General features: G+C 35.9%; 1 protein-coding gene across 1 annotated transcript in view; it reads right to left on the bottom strand.

Annotated features, from left to right (window-relative positions):
- RAB2A (RAB2A, member RAS oncogene family) overlaps positions 1 to 16,147 on the bottom strand; it is a 43,165-nt gene that overhangs the window by 3,461 nt on the left and 23,557 nt on the right. The window contains exons 4-7 of the mRNA XM_030967307.1: positions 14,361 to 14,443; positions 12,924 to 13,016; positions 9,343 to 9,454; positions 323 to 391 (exon numbers count right to left, since the gene is read on the bottom strand). Of these exons, the coding sequence (XP_030823167.1) occupies positions 323 to 391; positions 9,343 to 9,454; positions 12,924 to 13,016; positions 14,361 to 14,443 (357 nt within the window). The remainder of the gene's footprint in view (positions 1 to 322; positions 392 to 9,342; positions 9,455 to 12,923; positions 13,017 to 14,360; positions 14,444 to 16,147) is intronic.

Raw genomic sequence — 16,147 nt, 5'->3', positions numbered from 1 at the left:
CTCCCCTACACTGGACAGCTCATGGAGTGCATCTGGCATATCAACATGGTCCTCCATTTACATAGTGGAAAATTATCTTTGAAAACAGATGACACCATATGGAGAACTGGATGAAAGTGGATTTTCTTCTCTTTTGGGGATTTATATTATTTTGCAATGCTTCATGGATGGATAGGGTCACTTATTTTAATCCATTTTTATCACAATGGCAGACAACTCTACAGCCAAATGGAACAGACAAATCTTTTACTGTCCAGCTTTCTAGGGAAGGTGAATTCTGTACTTTAAAAAAGCAGAAAGTGTACAGAGTACTAAAAGTTACCTCATTATTAATGTCAAAAACTCCTTCCTGGATTTTCTCGTAGATCTCCTTTGCAGTGTTAATAAATGCCTAAAACAGAGGAAAAAAGACCACAGACACAATGAATGCAATATCCTTCAGTGTAGGATGCACTAATTGGAATTCAATCTCATGTGCAGTTGCTTCAGTGAGACTTTCCTTCCTGACCTCTGCAGGAACAGGTATGACAACAGCATCCCATAACCCACCCTGAAGCAGCAATGGATCACACGCTGTTTACAAAAACAGTGGCATTTTCATAACATCTGTATTCCACAATCTGTTGTCCAGTAATTACAGGGAAAAAGTGGTTTTTAAGATATATAAATTACTTTTAAATTATTTATTTCTGACCCTTATGGATAGATTGTGTGGCAGATGGTTTCCCCTACCCTTAATATCTTTGTAATAGGCCACTCTAGATTAGAGTGCTTAGCAACATAAAACCACAGGGTACTTACAATGATGATGTAAGGATGCTGTCTGCTGGCTGAAACCTTACGCTATCATTTAATATTCACCTAATTTTAAGAATGTATTCTCTTTAATTAATCTTGCACACAATGGGTAACAGACATCTTAATAGTAGAAAGGAGGGGCCCCAGGTTTTGTAAGGACTTCTAAAAATCTATTGTTTTAATTCAAAGAAAATACTTTGACACTCAGGTCTGAACTGATATAGATGTTTTTGGTTAAAGTTTACAATCAATGATTCCATTTTCATCTCTCATTTAGCTTTATAGGTCAAGTAACACCTAAAATAATGCATAATTTAGGAGGTGATTAACAGCAGCTAGTAATTACAATAAACATACATTCTTTTTGTTTTAAAATACCAACACCATGCAATCATACAAGACATGCTACCTTCTGCACAAGCCTATTACAGCAAATACAGATCTAATTCAAATATAAAAAAGTAAACAGGGTTCATGGAGAGGAACAAATCATACCTTTCCTCATTTCTACACTGGAAGCATTTGACTGCTGAACTTGCCACCAGAGCTTTGTTTCCTAATTAACAGGACTGATATGTTTTCACCTTTAAAGGCCTTACAGCTCCCCAGAGTAATCAATCTACTGCAGCTCAATTACTGCACCAAGCACACACCACAGCCAGTGAAGGAGACTTGAACGACTGCAGCAGGAGCAGAGAGATATGAATATGCATAAACTCTAAGTGGGTGATCGAATCATCACAGAGGGTCATGAGAATTTGCAGCAAAATAATGAGAAGAATTAATCATTGCAGATTCACAAGGCACTTAGGAAGCGAGTTCGTTTTTCAAACACGTGTTACAGTTGAGAAGAAAAATTGGCTTTCAGCCAACTACGAATTGATTCAAATTCCTCCGAAACTGAAGTTTTCTATGTAAGGAAAAAAATTCAAACTTATCTTTGTTCCTGATAACATACTAATTATTGTAATGGCCTCATACGTGTGCCCACTGAAAGGTGTAAGTCAACTTTGAAAATTCACACAGCTGGATTCTGTGAGGATCTTTACTTCTACTTCAGTGGGACATTAAACAGAACTTGAAGTCTTAAAAATGTGTTATGATAACTTCATGTAAACAAGCACTTAACAATTGGCACTTCTAACTCCTCTAGAAGATGTTGGCTAAGTACACCAAGACTCTTAGAATTAATTTAATGAGAATTACATTAAATCTATAAAAATTGCTTTAGAGCAACAAACCAGAATTTTAACAGACTCCAAACTGATACAACTGAGAATAAACTAACTTTTGGATACTACACTCAAGAGCAGTCATTGTAGCAATGCATCTATCCTCACAAAACCCAGTAAAACACACTGGAAAATAGCATTGCACAAACATAAAATTCCTTCTGTTACTACACATGTACTGTACAAAGCAAAAGAGTATACTGAGTCCAGTACAGTATATTTTAATATTAAACATATTGGCCAAGAAACTGTTGATCTGAAAAATCCAAATATTCCATTAATCTCAGTTGTATCATTTCCGTTCTCTTGAAGTCATAATCTGACTACCCCATTCCCATCATTACCTAGCATAGAAAAGTGCCAGGTTGCACTGGGCCACAGAAATAATTCCTATCTGAAAACAAATTATAAGAACATAGCATGTAATAAGTCTACTTCACATTCTCTTCTTCGTATGTATTTTAAAAAATTACTACTAATCAGCCTTGAAAAGAGACTTGAATCCCTTGATACTTCCATTAGTCTCTCAGATCCATGTATCTTAACTTATGATTCAAAGTGTAAGCAGACTCAATCACCTGAGAACATCACTAAAACGGCAGTCTAGCTGCTTTAAGACTACCTCATCAGATTTTGGCATTGCATGCTAGTGCCCCAATTATCAAGGACAAGAAGGTGAACTTGGTAGAAATTGACTTCTTCCAAAAATCTCTTTTAATACTGCATGTTCTCACTCTTATCTGGAACATGCAGTATACTATAAACTCTTAATTATTTATGGGCAGTTTATCCTATTTTCAGATTAACTGAGCTATAAATGCAGAAAGACAGAACAATTTCCCCTCAAATCCAGTTTAGATTTATTAGACCACATGCAGGGTCTGCAAGAACACAGCTGCATCACCTCACACACATGCAGGGACTGCAAGAACACAGCTGCATCACCTCTCACACCAGCTTGGATCCAGGTGCAGTTTAGCCACTTCCACACAAGACCTCACCAGCAAGCCCACAAGGACTCAGCTGGCTGCCTACCAAGCCTACTGCAGTTGCACTGTACGTTCCTATAATGCTGCTGCTACTAATACACTAGACAAAGATACTCATGCTTTTCCATCCCAAATCAGGCCCAGGCTCATTTTCACCACTCCAGGGGAGGCAGTACCAGACTCACCCTGCATTTATACACAATCACCTGAAAGATGGCAATGCCCTAGTACACAGTACCTCTCCTCCTCATAAAAGGAAGTGAGAGACTTTTGCAAAATCAGTACGTTAGACTTCCAAATATAAAAACCCTTGACTACATTTTGGGAAAATTCAAGAAAATAACGTACCTTCAGGAAAATGTCTACATTTAATGTTTAACTCTGTTCATTTTCTAAACCCCAACTTACTGATGCTTTTTGCATGAGACTGCTGAATATAACTGTACTACAGCATTAAAAAAAGATTGTACACAAGTTATTCAGTGACTTGTTTTAATGTAACATGTTTTTCAATTGTGTGCTCATTATCACTAGGTTCCCAAATAACAGCAATATCCCTTTGAGGAAAAGTGCATTTCTGTACAAGTGGGAAAGTGAGTCTCGCAAGATGTGATCTGCCTGCTGTGTCACGCCTGCAGCTACTGCAAAGCCAACGAAAGAGGCTTTTAAATCACAATATATCAGTATATTATCACTTTAGATTATTTGTATAAGGAGTTTCCCAGATTATATAGCAACATGAGACTCAAGAAGTCACGACTCACAATGCTTGCCCCAAAAAACTCCCCAAACAACCCAAAACTACAACTACGAAACACTACAGATACTGCATTTAAGCTAAATTAATCCTACAAACACTGAATGTAGAATGAAATCAACTTCAACATTCACATCATCACACAAATAAACAAGTAAACAAGTCATAGTTTTACTACCCTTGAGACAAATCCAGGAAGAATGAATTCTGTAACTGGTAAAAACAATGCAAGAAACAGGTATGGGAGTAAGTTCCTGATACCTCTGTCCTGTGGAAGCTCTGTGCAGGAGTAATAATAGGCACCAGAGTAGTAGAGCAGCTACATTTAGTTTTTACTTGCAGATGTCAATAATGTTACTTGTCTTTCTCAGAAAGGTATTGGCAGGACAACAATCTTAGGACTATAAGCTGAGCATAGCAGGAAAAAAACTTGTAAATGAGTTACTGATACGTTTCAAAACTCAAGACTTTACAAGTTCATCTTTGCCTATAATCAGGTACGAGATCATGTTCAGCACTGCTAGCTCGTGGAACATGCTGCCCTCTGGTGGCAATGTTAAAATTAAATTTAATGCGTGGAAATAAAAATTGGGCAATCATTATTTCCTGGATTCTTTCTTACAATTACATGAGGAATGCTTAAAGGTTAAATGTACCACAAATTCTAAATTATGACCCAGCCAACACCTAGAATTTTCCTCCTCCTCTCCAATTTCCTATCTGATCTTTTAGCAGTAAGATATGATATAGTTAGATTACTCTACTATTTAAGAATGCATTTGGAAATAGTAACAACATAGACAACAAATGGATTTATGCCTAAAGTATTCACCATCCCAGTGTGTAAGTGGTGCTGAATGGCCACTTAATAAAGTGAGATTCCAAAGCTCTGAGCAGCTCTTTTATGCACCCACAGTGAGGCAATGCTTTTTACAGGTAAATTACCTTTCAGGAAGAAGCCTAGCACACTAAAAGGGATGCAGAGGGGTTAGTATGCATAGCGAGGTGCTATATAATGAACCCACACCCAAAAAGCACCCCAACACATTTATAATCTTATATTTGAAGTAGGTGCAAAGACACAAACGAGAAGTTGACAGCAATTTCTTTAGGTCCCCATTGAGGCACAAACTTTCTGACAGACTTATTGAGCTGATACATATTACTAGAGTTCAAACTGACTTACTAAGTCCTGTAACTGTTGTTGAACAGTTACATAGGACAGAACACTTGAGGGAAAGCAAAAAAGATAGACCCCACCTCAGAACTAAGAATCCATTTCTCCAGGAATCTACAGGTCAGGCAGGCAGTATCATAAATTTCATGCTCTTCTATAAAGACTGAAACACTCAGGTAACTGAGACCTTTTATTCTTAATCATATCATGAGAAGCCCAGAAGCCCCAGGAACCACGGCAGAGCCAGTGTTCCTTATTGTGAAGTTGGGGCACAATTCAAGGATTTGCCACAAGCAGCTAAAAGCTGTGTATCCTCATTACAGCCAGGTGTCCTGCCCCTTCTTTCCTCAGATGAACTGACACAAGCTTCAACCCCATTTTCTCATGGGAGAAGCTGGCTAAAATGTCAGCTTCGCAGAGCTGAAAGGTCACAGAACTTTGATTTCCAGGAACCTGAAGGAATATTGGTTTTGATACAAATTAAGATAAACCTAACTTTTGGGTGGGTGTTTTTTGGTTTTTTAAAGACTTATGACCTAGAAATCCTGCTCTTTTGCAAGTGCTAGTCAGATTACCTCTTGTGTGTGACTTTACCTTGCTACGAAAATTATTAACATCCTATGATTTTTAAGTTTTATTAACTAAATTCCTGCTTATTATATTACCATGTCAAACAACTGCTTGTTTCCCAGCTGTTAGTTGTGTTCAAGGAGGGTTAGAAGGGAAATTAAACACACTCTAAAAATCAGTTCAACTTTAGATGCCTCTAAGAATCAAATCTTTCCACGAGATTTTCACTTTCACCCTTCAGAGAATATTACAAAGAGCATCTCCTTTCTCTTATCTGTGCCACTGCTGAAGTTACAGGAGCTTTGAATATTTGTTATTCATTTAAGCAAAAGCATGAAAGAAGCTGCCTGAAGAGAAAATTGTTACAACTGAAACAGAACCACTGAATGACCATCAAGCTCCATGTAGCACAAGTGTTCCATTGCTCAGTTAAAACCATGAGTCCATTCAGATTTAATCCTAAATAATTAATTCATTGTTGCGTTCTATTTATGCGCAGACAACTTGGAACAACACAACCAATGCTCTTAAGTTTGGCATAGGCACCCCTCCATATCGGAAACAACTTACTAAAACCAACTCCCACACCAGGAGTCAGTGATACACTGGCACAACTCAAGTGAGACCAGCTTCTGAACAGTGATGTTGTTTAGCACTGCTTTGACCAGCATCCAGAAAACTTTCTGCATTAGGATTGGTCCCATCATTAATCATTATTAAAAGTAGCAGTCTGGAACGAAATAATAATGCACTAAGTTATTGTAGCTTCCCAAATACAGCTAGGAATCCTTACTTCATGTGAATCAGTGCACATAAATAGATTCAAGCCATTGATATGCCAGGGACAAAGAGTTAAACACCATGTGCTGTAGGGAACTATGTGGTCACCCTGAGGTCATTCTGGTGATTCTACTCTGCCCTTGCCGAAGCAGTAGGCTCTCAGCAAACTCTGAACTGCAGGTTGCAGGTAAGAGCACAATTAATAGTTACAAACTACTGCTGAACTACCAATGAAAATAACTAATGTGATAAAATTGCTAATGTCTCTTGCAAATGAGACAAAAAAATTCCTACGTATTATGTGTTGGTTTAATGAGAGGTCAGAAAGTAATGGATGCTATGATTAAAACAAATGCAAACCTGCCTGGAGTTTGACCCCAGACATACGTGTGTACAAGTGAAAAGCCTCCCAATGAACATCACGATGTTTCCTTAGAAAAAGTATATAAGCAACACTGAACTCCGCAAACAGCGTTTCAGAGTGCACATCACCCATCCACAGTAGAGGAAATATGTTACCCAAGATTCCAAAAGTCAGTAAGACTACCATGAGAAAGCCCACAGCCATTCATGACAAAGTGTACACTGCTCTAACTACAATCACCTTAGAAATCACTGAGGAGAAAAAAAAAGCACAAAAAGTCAGTAATATTTTGATAGTCGGTTACCTGTACAGCTTTAGACAGAGGCTAAAAGGAAATCAACAACCTCCTGTTCAAAGAAATATGATACTGCTGAAGAGACTAGCATTAACTGTCCTTGCACTGCAGTCAGATTATAAGCCTGTGCCTAACCTCCCTCCAGTAACCATTCTATCTTCTCAGTGACGCAGAAGCTCTTTTTACACAATCCCATTCCACATGAAATACGATGATTTAACTCTGTGGTCACAGCAAATTCTTAGAAGTCTCCAAAGTAACTATGAAGTAGATCGATCTACTTCCCACTCCCTACCATCTATTACCTATTATGCAAACAGGGTGGAAACTTCTCCAACAGCCTTGCACAAAACAAACAGCCAGCAGAATGTTTTCCACTCCTTATCATCCATTTCTACTCAAGATGTAGGTAATGAGACAAAATCCTGAAGAATATAATGAACAATTTTAAACTGTTTTAAGATCCAAGCACAAAAAAGGTCAGTGTACTGCTCCAGCTACGGATTTACTAAGGTATTCCACAGCGGTGGAAATCAGGATTGAACAAGGGAAACAGCTTAAAAAAACATTACCAACAGAAGCTGATTTGTTCATATAAAGAAACTGCTAGAAGTTAGGATTTTGCTTCTATAGCTGTTAACTATTCCTACATCATGCTAGTTTTTTTGTGTTTACTGAGAACACTATTTAAGGAATGCACTTGACTATCACTGGAAAGGATTATATCCTAAAGCTTTTCCACCAGAATTAGTCAGCGCACACACACACATTACTCACACAAAGAGAGGATTCTTTTGAAAAAGAACTTAATGCTCATTTGCCTCCTGATAATCAGAGATGCATTAGATATTGCACAATTCATTCACTAGGACATATTTTTTGATGCAAAAAGAGGTGATAACTTCAGAATCAGATGGTAATGAATTCTGTGAAAGTCATCTGTAGCTTACTGTAACTTTTCAAAAAACTTAAATATTTTATAATGAAAAGGCTTTACCACTAAAATAATACCTCACTGGTCACACACCATTTTGAATTTAGGATAGTTTTGGAAATGAATAGGGATGGATTATGCAGTATAAGAAGTTATGTCGTTATAAGAAAGGTCAGTGTGGATGAACCCAGTATGGGCTTGAAAGACGTGTGAAGCAATCTTTCTGATGCATAGCACTAGCATCTCAGCTGGAGCTCTTGGTCCACCACTGTACTTGTCTGGCTACAACACAGTTGGTTTTCTTTACAGCAGCCTGCATGGTGCTGTGCTTTGGATTTATGACTAAAACAGTGCTGATAGCACACTGATGTTTTAGCTACTGCTGAGTGTCAAGGTTTTCTATTTCTTACACTGCCCTCTCCTGACAGTGATTAGGCTTAGGGTAGGCAAAATTGTGGGGGCACATAAACCAGCCAGGACAGCTGACCAGAACTGGCCTGAGGGTATTTCATATTATATGATATAATGCTCAAGAATAAAAACCAAAGGGTAGTCAAAGTCACTGGTTCTCAGAGAAATTAAATTCAATTTGAAATTCAATTTGTTTGTAGGAAGTTGTGAGTGACTGTCTTTCTGTCACTCTTTGTCTGTCTCTTTCCTTAATATTTAAAACTATCTCAGGCCCTGAGTTTTACCTTGCCTTGGCTCTTCTGGTTCTTTCCCCTATCCTGCTGGACAGAAACACTGAGTGAGCAACGTGGTGGGTATTCAGTTGCAGCTGAGCTCAGCCCACCACGACTACCCTTCAAGAAAGGAATGCAGTAAACCAAGGTGAGAGATGCAAGAATTCACGTATGTCCAGAAATGTGAACTATAAGCCAAACTTGAAAAGACCCAATATTCAAATACACAGCAGACTACAGTAACCAAGGCAATGATCCTTTCAGCAGCTCTGTAGAGGACAGAAAATAGAAGCTGTGTGCAAATTGAAGAAGATTCCTACTAGGTAGTATACAGGAAAGATGATGACAGTACAAATAGCAAAGCACTGCAAGAGATTGCTGTGAAGAGCTCGTGATATACCAGGAGCCTTTAGAACAGGTTACAGTGACATCTGCCAAGAATACCAATAGCTTGGCTTGCTTTGGACTAGCAAATCTATTCTAGCTCTACTTCTTAGATTTCACAGCAGACAGAAGTCAGCCATTTCTCTAATCAAATACTCCAAAAAACCTACAAGTACATTAATTAGGAAGTCTCAACAATATAATTAGTGCTGTGTAATCAATTACAACACAAAATAATATATAATATATATTATTCTCATAATATAAAGAGTAGCTAATTCAAATTAAGGAACCCAAAATCTAGAGGAATAGTATCTATACAAACAAGTGTAATTTAAATCAACTGTTTTAATAAAAAGGCAGTGTTGAGCAAAGTTACCTCCTCTACATTGGAAGCAGTTTTGGCAGATGTCTCCATAAAGATAAGTCCATGTTCTCGTGCAAATGCTTCACCCTCCTCTTTCTTAACTTCTCGTCTAGATTCTAAATCACTAAGATAGAAGAAAAAAGAAAAGTTAAATTACATGGTCTAACATGTCCATATAAAGATTGTTCTTCACAAACATGCTTATAAGCCTGAGAAGCCAAGGGCCCCCATAAGAACTTGGGTATATAACTTGTCAAGCCCTTAAATAAAGCAAAATTATTGTAAGCCCTGCACTTACAGTACATGGAATAGTCACAGGCATCACACTTACTTGAGCTATACACACTAGCTGACAAATATTATCAAAGACTTCATGAAATAGCTTTCCACAGGAAGAGTGTGTATTTATCTAGGTATTCCTTGAATATTAACTTTAGATATTGTACTTTCAGTATATATCACTCTCTTCTATTATATTATTATCTACCAATTCAATACTATAAAGCTGAGCTGATAAATGAGCTTTACAAATGAGTTATTTATATTAAATATAATTAAAAATATAATTTTTTTTTCCTATTCAGTAGCAAAACTTCATACAGTCAATTTCTTCTCTGATTAAAAAAACCTTAAAAGCAGAATTAAGTTCTTTTGAACTACATTAGCTGTTCTCTCCCAGTAAGTTAGCTCTTTGGATGTGAAACTCCTGGCCCTCCAGCAGCAAAAGAAATTGAAATGACTGTTAGACAAGTTCTTGCTTCCTGCTTTCCAAGCAATTTAATTCAAAATTATTACCCAAAAAAGCAGAAAAAAACCCTCTTGGACTTGACAACTAGAGAAAAATCTGTTTCTCTAAGTCATATAGACACAAGTATTTCACCCTTACTTTTTAAAGATTCTTTAATAACGAGGAATTCACAGTTTTTCCTTCTTTGTAAGTATATTACATCTTGAGCAATAAAAATTATATACTTACTACTCATGTATAAGTGTAAGATATATATTTCAATGAATTTTCATCTAAGTTGTACATGCATAAATATCTTCTTGGGTACAAATCTTTAACTAAACAGCATACAAATAGATATGTTTAATGTGCAGACAGTATACAAATAAAATGTATCATGCTAGACTTCAGTGTTTGCCAACTTTATAATTATACATATATTAAAAATATGTAATACTCACTGTGGCATCTATTTTGCAGTAAAGCAGGTTTTTCTAATTTTTAACTAAATGCTAGCTTAGATGAGTTAAAGAATCCATACAATTCAGCACATTTAAATACTTAAAAAAATTGAAGATAAGGATACAAGAAATATCTTCTCAAAACAATTTTGAAGTAGATGCTCATTATATTTAAGTACTCCCAGTATTAGCTAACATTATCTTTTTCAACCTGAGTAATGTCTTTATTTGTTAATACCATGCTACTCTCAAAAATACCTTATTTAAAACCTTGACTCACTACAGTGTTATCTCCATGACAAAACATAAACAAGTAACTTTTTACTTGAAATAATGCAGTTGTATCAAAAACTGCAATGACAGCCCAATCAAAACTCAATACTGATACCTAAACATATTCTTAAAGATCTTTAACTGCTTCTACTAACCACAGTTGTCTTCCTCTCTCCATTCCAATAATTCGAAGCATTTGGTCTTACTAGATCAATATAGCTATGCTTTGTTCTGGAAAGAAGATTAAGTACAGTATTTGTAATGTTTTAACACTAGTATTTGTAATGTTTTCAAAAAACAGCCATTATATTTCAAATTAAATTCTCAACACTCTTCAAATCCAGCAATAAGTCAGTAGTACAAACTTACGTCAAGTGCACTTTTGGGAGTCATAAGAGCAGTATTTATTCCTTTAAAACTACTATGCTAGCATACACATTCTTCCTTCCACCCACCTCTAGCAGTATGCCCTCAGGATAATGCAATAAAATTGAAGGAGTTTTCTTCCTGCCCTCCTTGAAAATAATATCTTTTAAAAAGCTTAAAATTTTAACTCTTAATACTTTTAGTTCATGTGGTACCTTAATCTGTAACAATTTACAGTGCACATTTTAAGTATATTTATTGTTTGAATAAAACCTAGCTGTAACTGGGAATTACCAGGCTAGCTGAAAGCAGCAAATCAGTCTGCATCCGCAGAATACAAGACATGAAAATTTAGTTTAACAGCTAAGAATAATCAGAAAGAGTTACAGATGTCAATTAAGTATGCAAACTTATCTCAAGTAAACAGTACACTTTACTGTTTTTCTCAGTGCCATATTTTTACTCACACAAGTACAAAAACAGTTGGTCAGGGCCATCATGGGTTTACCAAAGCTTCATTTAATAAATCAAGATTACAATTTTTATATTAATTTGTCAAGATCATGCTTAACACATTCCTCAATTAAAAAGAAAGTTGTTAGTCATTTACTAGATAATGTAAAAAAAAGTTGACAAACATCACAGTTACTTAATATGTACCATGGTTTTAAGGAGGAGGTAGAGGGTATTGGGCCAATGGGGGAAAACAGAAGGGAAAAGAGGGGGAAGAAGAAGAAAATAAAAGTTCAACAGGCCCAAACAGCAAACCCAGACTCACTATCACAAAGCTGCTTCTCAGTAGTATCTAAGAAATTATGTGGCTGCTCATGAAATTTTCAGGGGCATGCATACACCCCATAATTTCAACTGGCACCTTTACCTTCAAGAATTATTGAGGCATGGACACAAGTTCCAGTCAATTACACAAAGGCCCAAAATTAATGGATTATTAAATTCTGAGCTGATGCTTTTGATATTTCGAAAAAGTTCTGCATCCAGAAAAAAAAAATCTCGATATGATGCTGTAATTCACTGGATCAAAAACTAGAAGAATTACAGATAATATATTCACTGATGTGTTTTTATTAAGACTTTCACTACCAAGTCTCAGCATCAACAGGGAATAATTTTATCATTTTAGACAGTGTAGCTGATGAGAAGACCAAGCAAGTGAATTTACCAGGAAACAGTGAAAAAGCATTCTCTGACCCCAATCCCAGCTAAAAGGTACAGAATATGGAAGAGGCTTGTAAATCAGAAATGTCTCAGTTATTGAGGTATGCACTTCTTACATTTGAGAGAAGCTTTTGATGTGAATCCTGTACTACGGGCTTTTTTTAAAATGACATTTCCTCTGATGTAATACTTAGTCAAAAACTAAAGCACTTTAGAACACCTCATATTAGGAATCATATTCTCTTTATAAGGGAGAGATCCAGGTGTTCTTAATTGGTGATTCCAGAAACAAAAAAGCTTAATGGAAAATAACTCTTATAATCCATTGCTTCAAGCATTTGCAATCAATCCCTTGGAATAAAATTACTTCTAAAATAGATATTCAGAACATAATGTAGCTGGTCCACGTGCTGCACATTGTATTAGTCTAAGTAGAATAAGAAAGGTTTTAGGCTCACCACAGAACTATGCACAGTGACAGAAGGGAATTTGAAGTTAACATATTCCCTACAAATAAGAAAACTCAAAAGCTGAAATACAGAGAGGTGAAATATTTCCCTCTTACAAAACAACAGCTAATAAAATTTTACCTTTTGTTTCCAATAAGCATTATAACCATGTTGGAATTGGAATGCTGACGAGCATCTTCTAACCAAGTTGTCAAGTGGTTGAAAGTGTCCCTCCTAAGTACAGAAGAGAATGAACATTAAAAGCAGTATTTTAAGAAATCTTTCTCCTGTTAGTCCACTATTCTACTCAAATAATCAACTCATTTATTAATGCACATGCTCTAGGGATAAAAGCTAGTAATCCCTTTGTGAGAGGGAGAATGGGCAAACAAAACTTTAGTAAACAAGCAGTGTTAATGAACTCTACCTACAAAGTAATTGAAAACATGTTTGCTAGAAAGAGTAAAGAGGATTCTTAGAGTTGTAAGAATCTGTAGTTTTATATACATATAAAGACTGAACAGAATTTTAAAAGCACCCATCAGCTTCACCCAAGCCAAACAACAGTACAAATAAACACATACTCATATAGCAATATTTGTTTTACTGAAAGCAGAAAATGTTTGATCATTTTTATGTGAGTTTAAAAGCTGAATAATAAATTTAGCAGTAAAATATTTTAAAGTGAGGTATGTGAATGTGACACATTACAGTTTTACAGAAGGTGTAAACTAAGTAATAAATCCCATGCTTGTAGAGTGGTTTTAAGATATTGTATTTTATTTATTAATCAAAGATTCATTTACTGGAAATTCAAAGGAAAGAATACATTGCTTCATGATATTTAAACATAAGAAGAGAACAAAAGAAAAAATATATAGGAAATCTCTAGTACAAGTGGTTGCTCAATGCAACAAGAGCCAAGACCCACAAAAGGAGGCACACAACTTAATAGGACTTTGGAGCCTGAATATTTTCATAAACCAGCCAGAGTACCCACAGTTTTATAGAAAACCTGCATATAGACACTTTATTTAATACAGCAAGGAAACTTTAGTAACTTCTACCTACTAGAAAAGTATCAGATTAAGACTTGTATTTTCTAAACCTCATAAACACAGCAATGGTACAAGTTTCCTGGTATTCTTTATGTAACCAAACTTCTATGTTTGACTATATCACTCCTTTGCAGAATAGCACTTCAGTAAAAGTAATCTGCTATAATTAAAGAAAAAATATCCCTCATGATAATAAAATACTAGAAAGGAAATAATTAAATATTTTCAGGTATTTCTCCATAAAGGTAAGCCAGAGGTTGATGGTCAATAGTTTATAAAAATATTTTATTTCATTCTTTCTGAGATTTTATGCATGCTTTCTCAACTACCATACAGAGAAAACTGAAAGTATATAGGTTACATATGCTATATCTTATTAGAGCACTCAAAGAAAGTTGATACAATGTTAGATTACCAGTATTTAGACAAAAAGCCAAATTAGAAGAGACACTTAGCACTACTGTACACCACAGCACAATTCTACAAAGACATGCCATTGTAATCCAGTTGGTATTCTCACCTTGTAATGTCATACACTAGCAAAGCCCCTGCGGCCCCTCTGTAGTACGATCTTGTGATGGAACGGAAGGACTCCTGCCCTGCCTGTAGAACACAAGGTTTCATTACTTCATATCTAATACTTGTTTTTTGTTCCTAAAAACCATTAACTTAGAATCACAGGATCATAGAATTCTACTTTAGAGAGATGGGGAAAAGGAAGAGTATGGATGGGAAATCAGAAAGGGGACAACTGGGACAAAGTCACCAACAGCAGCAAGAGAAGTCACATAGGGAGAAGACACCAACTACAGCACAGTGCTGTTAAAAAGGAAAAAAAAATCGGAACAAGACCTCTAAACCTTTTTTGGCAATCCCTGACAACCCAATTTACTGAATGGCTTCACAATACATGAATCATTATTAGAGCACAGAATGGACTCCTAGCAACTAAGCTCTGAAGACAAATTTGAAAGGAAGCAAATAACCCAGAGCTTCACATTTGAATTCAATAACCCGCTCCCTGGGGCAGCTGTTGACACTAGAATAAATAAAGTCCATTGTAAATAAATGATGAATGACATCTTTACGCCCACCATCTGCTGGTGTAAAGGTTGTTGGAAGGCCAAGGATGCAGATTTTATCCGTTATATCATAAACTGCAGCCAGCTTTCAACAGTCTTCAGATGGAATTCTTTCAGTAATCATTTTATTAAGAAAAAACAGAAAACGGTTGTGAATTCAATTTTACACAATTCTGCTCCACAGCTAATCAATTTCCTCTGTACTTGATAAATAATGCTTGTCAAAGCAGCTACAGGATACAAGAGCCATCTTCATATACACTGTGAAAACCTTCACAGAGTCTACATAAATTACATAGTTCTCACAGAAAAGTATTCTGTAAATATCTGAGCACCTAAAAGAACATGCTCAAAAGAATACAGTCCTGAAAAATAAATATTGCAGATCTTGTTGCAGATCTTGAGCTCTTCATGCTCATGTTTTTCAGAAGAGCTATCTAGCACTTGACACTTGCTAGAAGAAATATTTACTTCTAATATTTAGCAATAACAGATGTTTTAGCATGATTCAAAGATAACACAAAACATGCTTAAGAAATATGAATGCTGAAAGAAACTATGTGCAGTAGATCTGTAGAACTATAGGAAATTGCCCTGATTTAAAAACATTAAACACAAGAATGAAATATTTATCAAATACAAGGAACCCTTCAGGCATGCCTACAAAATTAGTATATGGACAACTGTTTCTTCTCACAGTTACTGTACTTTTCTTAATACTACATCTTCTTAAATTCAAAGAGAACTTGATCTAGATACTATCACTCAACAAGAACAGTGGCACAACAAGTTGTGTTCAGTCTTCAGAAAGCATCCTTCTCTTCCAGAACAAACAGTAACTTCTATTTAAGAAAACATTTTATCTTAGCCATTCCAGTGGAAACAGTTACAAAATACCATATAACACAACAGTTTCAACACCATTAGAATACACTCACATATGCTCTTGGCCAAGAGTCCAAGTACACTTTCATATAAACTTTGGTAAGAGAACACATACAATGAGTAGAATACACCAAGAAATAGTCAAAAACAAATAACCAACAGTTTTTAGTGTAATATCTGGTTTCCTACATAGAAATTCAAGTAAGCTTTACCACCTTTTCTTGGTGTGGTGAGTAGCTCAAGTGGATGGTAGACAAATGAAACATTTCCCTGCTAAACAGACAACTTACTGTTACCAGGGTATTCCATACATTGCCTAAAATGACACATGACCTGGACT

This window comes from Camarhynchus parvulus, chromosome 2, assembly GCF_901933205.1.
Source record: "Camarhynchus parvulus chromosome 2, STF_HiC, whole genome shotgun sequence".
NCBI lineage: Eukaryota > Metazoa > Chordata > Aves > Passeriformes > Thraupidae > Camarhynchus > Camarhynchus parvulus.
Note: the sequence above shows the minus strand (reverse complement) of the source record. Positions and strands in the feature narration are given on the sequence as shown.